Here is a 7,270-nt window from a genome sequence, read left to right on the forward strand (position 1 = left end):
AAAATTTATTTTCAGTTAAAGATTTTTTCCAGTAACGATCAATTAGAGATTAGACAGTTTTAGATACAGTTTTGTGTGTAAGAATAGAGCTATTTAGTTTCCAATAGGAGTTCCTATAATTATTATGAGGGCTTAGTGTGATTCGTATTGAAACCGCTTTGAGGTCAGTAAGAGGAGTTGGGATGATATTAACATCAATGGCATTTTTGTCAAAATCTTTGGAGATCAGCCAGAAGTCTATACGTGATAGGCTAGTATTTGTTTTATTATTCCAAGTATACAAGGACACCCCAGGATTTTTTTCTCTCCATATGTCAAACAAATCAAATTTATGCATAAATTGTATTAAAGTAGAGGCCAGTGAAGGGTTAGAGCGTGGAGGCCACCTATCTTGAAGACCATCAAGGGCAATATTGAAATCGCCGCCCATTATTATCATTGCACTTGGGTATTTAGAAAGCCAATATAAGAAACAAGCTTCTAAGATCTCGAATAATGTATCGTTCTCGCGCTTTGAGTTGTAACCATATATGTTGACCAGTAAAATGATGGCATCATTAGCATTAATTAATACGGTAAGAAAGTGGCCTTTAGTATCAACTTCACTATGTAGAATTTTCCCGTTGAAGAAGTTATTTAAAATAGCAGCGCCTGCTGCTCTTTCTGAGCCATGAGCTAACCAAATGTCATTGCCCCATTGAGCCTTCCACAATGGTATATCATTTTTGACTGAGTGTGTCTCTTGAAAGAAAGAAAAGTCAGTTTTTTGTCGTTTCGCAAATAAAAAAAGAGCTTTACGTTTAATATTCTGTCTTAACCCCCTGGCATTAAGAGAAATAACAGAAAAAGTGTGTTGTGTGGATTATATTGCACGTTTTCTTATGTGTCAAAAAAGTACTAGAAACGAGTACTACAAAGAAGAAAGTTTCTTTTTAAAAAAAAAAAAAAAAAAAAGAAGAGTGATCTCTATCCCTGAGACTTATTGAAAGGTATATGTCAACATAAACCAGTGTTGAAAAAACACTCCATGAGGTAGTTAGTAATAGAAGATTTACAACAGTTCAGACTTTAAACATGTAGAAGAATAAAACATTGAGTGGGGAGGGGACGAGTATCCATAATCTTTCTTTAAATTGTAAAAAAAAAAATCGATGATGATTCGGGTGCCTGCAAAGTGAGCTTTTCTTTGCTGCTTCTATTATAGGTAGCATAGCTTGTTGCGTATAGCCTTATCTTCTGTTGTTAGGTCTTCAGCGAATCTGAGCCTGTTGTTTTTGAGATATTCGCTCTTTTTTGCCTGTAAATCAGCTAAGGACATCTCCGCTTTTTGCCTTTTTTCTTGTGGCTTAATTAGAGTATCTGGAGCAGAAACATGCAGAGGAACAAGATCGATCTCCGTCGCTTTTGGCTCCAAATCCTGTGTAGTCGTGGTCCGTGTTGACGGAGGAAGAGGTTTTAGGTGTAGCGCTAGCTGAAGAGCTTGATGTTTTGTTTGTGTTAAGAAGCACTCCAAAAATCATACCTTCTTGGTAGTTAGAGTTTTTGTCTTTGCGCTTTGTTCCTTTGTCATTTTGCATGATGATTGAAAAGGCTGAGAGAGTTTCGTCAGGTTCTGGTACAGCTAACACTGTTATCTCCTCTAGTCCAACTTTAGCTTAACTTTAGCTTAGCCACTTAGCCGTTACAGTTGCGAGTACAAAAGGCGATTATCTTCTTATTAGTCATATGACAAACATGTCAGAGACCGGGAGGTTGTTTAAACACTGTTCATAGCAGGTGTTTATAGCTGCATAAAAAAACTAGGGATAGAGATCCAGAAATTGCTCAGCTACAAAAACAAGCGTCTACTTCAGTCGCCATCTTGGCCCGACTCCCTCGCCAGTGAAGTCTCTCTGGGGCTGGCAGCGTTGCCCTGCATGTTTGCGTCTGGGGTATGTGCATGCACAGTTGGAGGAATCGCCGATCGATTACTTTTCCCTGCGACTTGACTGTGACCTCAGTGACGTCATTTCAGCACTTTTCGAGTCATGCCCGTAAACTTGAATTCGTATCCACAGTGAAGACTTCGTAGTTGTAGAAAAATTAGTCATATTCTCAAGACTTTGCACTCACAGCTTTTAGACTCATACTCATATTAAAACACTCGTAACCCGAACCCAGTTTCACAGACTCACGTATATAACAGCAGAATTTTGTGTAAAACAACTTTTATGACACACAAATTGTTAACTTTACAAATACGAAACTTATGGACACGTCTTTTTGACAGCGATCTTACACCATAAGTTTCGTTCTCAACTCTGCATGTTGTGTGTAAAAATGTGACGAATAAAGGAATTCTTCTTCTTCTTCTGCAATTCAGATGATGGCAGCATAGACATAATAAAGAGTAGACGCCGCTCGGGGATCTGCGCAGCGAGAAATACGGCCGCCATCTTGGTCCGGTCGAGCTTCCCATACGCTCCGGTCATTCATACGGTGATCCAGCGATGCGGGAGCACTGTGCGGCTTATTCCTGTGCCAATAGGCGGATGGTAGCGAGCAGGGCTCAAGGAATAACTTTTCACAGGTAGGATTCAACGTTTTTTCAACATTACACCTCACTGTAGTCATTTGCAAACAGCTAGCTTATTCACAATACCAACTTACCAACTTTGGTGTATTATCAACAAATTTGCATTAGATTTTTTGTGGTGATGTCCTGTTTCATTTTGAAGATTTCCTGAAGAGAGAAATGTGAGGAAGAAGTGGGAGGTCGCTCTAAGGAGGGAGAAATTCACAGCAAGTGACGCATCTGTGCTCTGTAGTGAACACTTCAAAGAACAAGATTTCGACCGGACAGGACAGGTTGTCCGTCTTAGAGATGGCGTTATTCCGTCCATCTTCAAGTTTCCAGATCACCTCCAAAGAGTAGGTGCATCACAATAAGGCTGTTAGCATTCTTGAAGGGAAATATTCTATTGATTACAGAGCATAAATTACTTATCATTGTGATTCTATCTATCTATCTATCTATCTATCTATCTATCTATCTATCTATCTATCTATCTATCTATCTATCTATCTATGTCTTTCTGTCTTGTCTTCATTTTAGCCAGAAAAAAGCAGGAACACATCTGCCTCCAGAAAATCTGAGGAGAGCCTGTCTGAGACTCAACAGGATGACCCAGCGGCCTCAACCTCACATTCAGAACATCAGCCTAAAGATATGAGTATTTCAATTTGACATCTGAGCATGTCATAATGGTTTTAGAGACGGGTAGCGGATTTAACAGCTGATGACTTTTAGAAATGATGCGAGCCCATCTGTGTCATGTGTGATGCAGCTAGTAAAACATAACTCAAACAATGTTCATCTCTCCTCATCCTAGGATCACAGCTATGTAATGCCTTCCTCCCCAACCGCTTTAAAGGCCAGACTCACCGGAGCTCTGGAAAGAGCAGACATATTGGAGCGAGAAAAAAAGAATGCCAAGGCACGTGAAAAGAGGGCAAAGACCAATATGAAGAGTCTTCTTGCACAATTAAGTGACAAGAACCTCATTAATGAAGAGCTCAAAGACAGACTTGAGTTCTACTCAGGTACAATGAAATTACCACTGTGAAATGTATTTATTAGCTAAAACTTTTAGTCATAATTGAAGGTGACTTGTGAATTTTGCCTCATATTATTTCAGATCTTAAACTCGACTTCATGGCCAGGCGGGGTCATGAGTACTCAAAAGAGCACAAAGAATTTGCCCTGACCCTCCAGCTTCATACATAGTCCTAAGGCCTACAAATACCTCAGAGACACCATGAATTTTCCCCTCCCCCATCCACATACATTACAAAGGTAGTCATAATGTTATCAAATTCAGTTTCGGGAAGTTACATCCAGTAGTATAGGCTACATGTTAAACTGCTATTTCTCAATATTTTTTTGTACAGGTGGCTTTGTTCTGTGGATGACAAGCCTGGCCTGAACAAAATGATGTTGGACATGCTGGAGAAAAGACGGAAGGATGACCAGGCTAAATATGGGCGTGTTGCACTCATGTTAGATTCCATGGCCATAAGAAAACATGTGCAATATAATCCACACAACCAGTCAATGTCTGGCTTTGTAGACATGGGTGATGGAAACAATGAGACTGATGTTGCTACTAAGGCGCTTGTGTTCCTGGTGGTTGGCCTTCAAGGACATTGGAAGGCTCCCATTGCATATTACCTGATGAAGACTCTGTCTCCAGACACACAAAGGGTCCTTCTCACTCATGCTTTGGAGGAGCTGCATGCACGGGGTATTCAGGCGGTATGTGTCACAATGGATGGCCATGCTACAAACATCAGTATGTGCAATCAACTTGGTTGTGAGCTGAGGGGTAACCCACAAGAGCCACTTAAAACCAGTTTCCCACATCCGTCGACTGGTGACCAAGTATTTATAATGATGGACGCATGCCACATGCTGAAGTTGGCACGTAATATGTTGCAGGTAAATTATTATTGTTGTATACCTATTTGTACAAGTTATGTCTCTGCTACTAAAAGTTAACTCTTAATATTTTTGTCTGTTCAGTTGCACATTTATTACTGGATGTGAAGATCAAAATTGTGCTGTTTGTACTTGTTTTTGAGCAGTGACCAATTCTTTCTCTGCAGTCATACAGTCCGATTGCATCTACCAGTGGACAGATAAATTGGAGGTACATCGATCAGCTCAGTGATGTGCAAAAAAAAGATGGACTGCATGCCGCAAATAAAATTACAGACAAGCATGTCCACCTTGAGAACCACAAGATGAAGGTTTCTCTAGCCGCACAAACACTGAGTCGCTCAGTGTCAGTGGCTCCCCGCACAATGCGAGATCTTGGGTACTCTCAGTTCAGAGACTGTGAGGCAACAGCAGATTTCATCGAGGTAATTCCCTAATAATTCTGATTGTATCATAGGTTTATTATATTTAACTGACATGACATTTATATGCCAATATTTTTTTTTATAGATGATTGACAGTCTCTTTGATATTATGAATGGACGCAATCCTCGTGCCAAAGGATTCAAAGCTCCTTTCGGTGCTTTAAATTTGATAGAGAGGAAAGCATTTTTGTCAAGAGCCAGAGAGCACTTGCTCACTTTGGTGACAAAAGATGGAACACCCCTCCACCGCTCTAAGAGGTCTATTAAAAAAGAGCATTAAAGTTGAAAGTTCGAGAAAGTTACTGCATGAGTTCATTGAAACAGTTCCAGTTTTTGTTCCATGCATCGAGTTCATAAGATGCCTCATTCTGTAACAGGTTCATATGATACAGTGTATTTTCTTTTTGTTTTGTCTGCCCCAACATGATGCTCTTTAATTACAATGTTTTTCTGTGTCCAGTTGTATTTGTCAAAATTAACGTGTAATCAGTGTTTTCCAGGTCCCAGATGCATATAAATCTATTTTTTCCCCCCAACATCAAGATTTGTAGGTGTCAAAAAGAGAGCTTGTATGAAGGAGGGATGTCGTCGTTTTCTGCCGCTTATCCGGGTCTTGGTCGCAGGGGCAGCAGCTTCACGAGGGAGGCCCAGATCTCCAGGGGGATCCCCAGACGTTCCCAAGCCAGGCGAGAGACATAATCCTTCCACCTGGTCCTGGGTCGGCCATGAGGTCTCCTCCCGGATGGACATGTCTGGAACACCTCTAACGGGAGGCATCCAGAAGGCATCCTGACCAGATGCCCCAGCCACCTCAGCTGACTCTGGTTAAAAAAAATTTCTGTTCTGGTTAAAAAAATTTCAATCTGCAGTTTTGTTTCCATTTGAATTGTCTTGTATTAAGTGTGTTGCAGGTCCTAGATGCTTCTAAATGAGTATGTATTACACAACATCATGTACATGTAAGTCAAAACGGTAAGTATTGTATGTGTTTGTGCGTGTGTTCGTGCATGTGTTCTTGTTCTCAAGTTCCCAAAAACATGGATGCAAACTAATTTTGTATCTGCTCTGGTAGCTGCTTTTCATTATCTGAGTTTGCACCCAAGAAATGCAACTTTTTTCTTTTGCAGGTATTTGTCTGTCATTGGATTTATCATTAACATCGAAACATTGATGGTAATGATTCCAGAGCTCCTCCAAGTTCAGCAGTATGTCCTAACATACAGATTTAGCCAGGATCACTTGGAGCTCCTGTTTAATTCCATCAGAGTGTCAGGTAGGCTCTTTTAATTAAATGAATTCAGAAAATATTCTTAACGAATCTTATGTCATGTGAGTAATGCAGTGAGTATTATCCGCCTGTTTTACATGCAAGGTGGCTGGAATAATAACCCATCTGCGAGCCAGTTCCAGGCCATTTTCCGCTGCTTGATGGTTCGATGTGGTGTGTCACCCAGTGAAACCGGCAATGTTGCAGCCCAAGATGAGACTGTGTGCCTAGCTGCAGTACAGATGTCCTCTCCGGAAACAGCTGAAGAACTGCCATCTCCATTTGCGAACATTTTGGCCGTTGTGACAGATCACAGTTACCTGCCCACTCGGTTCGGGGGGCTGGTGGAAAATGCCCTTGTCTACATCGCAGGATTTGTGGTCCGGCAGATTCTGCAAAAGCTGTCCTGTGATGTATGCCGTGCAAGCTTGGTGAGAGATGCTGCACTGTCATCATTTGATGAAAACTACCACCTGCTGACACTGAAAAACCGTGGTGGCCTTGTGATTCCATCACAAGGTACCGTGAAGGTGTTAAGAGCTGCAGAGAGGGTCATCCGGCAAGCATCAACAAGGCAGGCACCAAAGTTGTCAACAGTCGCCTACATTGTCCGGGAGGAGGTTGGAACAGAGGACGTTTTTCATCTTGGGGAACACATCGAGGAGACGCAGTTTGGCATTGACAACCACCATTTTACACTGTTGTCATTGGTTGTGTCTGTGTTTCTGAAAATAAGACTACACCACATTGCAAAACTCACCTCTCTGGAGCTGCAGAAAGGGAGCACTCGGAAAAAAAACACCAAAGCAGTCCTCTTTCAAGGCTTTTAGGGCCTGAGCAAATCAATGTAAATATGTAGTTTAGGTGTCTTGTTAAGGTAGGGTTGTGTCATGTACAAAAATAATACTTTTGGCTTCACAGTACTTGTTTGTTCACAGTGTATAGTGTTATGACAACAAATTGAATATCATCTCATCTGTTCTTGTGTTTAACTTGAAAGTGTGCATTTTTTTATATGTATATATGTATGTATGTATATGTATATTTGTGTGTATTTCTTCATTTTTCCAATTATTAAAATAGACAGTCTGCTTCTATATG

At 40.9% G+C, this 7,270-nt stretch overlaps 1 protein-coding gene across 2 annotated transcripts; it reads left to right on the forward strand.

Annotated features, from left to right (window-relative positions):
• Positions 1–2,405: 2,405 nt before the first annotated feature.
• On the forward strand, positions 2,406–7,270 carry LOC139331525 (DNA transposase THAP9). Of its 2 annotated transcripts, XR_011602189.1 has the most exons (9): positions 2,415–2,569; positions 2,718–2,910; positions 3,095–3,582; positions 3,678–3,835; positions 3,931–4,477; positions 4,645–4,902; positions 5,446–5,861; positions 6,030–6,175; positions 6,275–7,270. XR_011602189.1 is itself a non-coding variant. In XM_070963026.1 (8 exons), the coding sequence occupies exons 4-7, from the start codon at positions 3,798–3,800 to the stop codon at positions 5,599–5,601; spliced, it is 999 nt and encodes a 332-aa protein (XP_070819127.1). In that variant the 5' UTR covers positions 2,406–2,569; positions 2,718–2,910; positions 3,095–3,582; positions 3,678–3,797; the 3' UTR covers positions 5,602–6,175; positions 6,275–7,270. The 2 variants fall into 2 exon arrangements, 1 of the variants encoding a protein (XP_070819127.1); XM_070963026.1 differs by having other exon boundaries at positions 2,406–2,569; positions 5,446–6,175.

The sequence above is a fragment of the Chaetodon trifascialis genome, chromosome 5, assembly GCF_039877785.1.
Source record: "Chaetodon trifascialis isolate fChaTrf1 chromosome 5, fChaTrf1.hap1, whole genome shotgun sequence".
In the NCBI taxonomy this organism is placed as follows: domain Eukaryota; kingdom Metazoa; phylum Chordata; class Actinopteri; order Chaetodontiformes; family Chaetodontidae; genus Chaetodon; species Chaetodon trifascialis.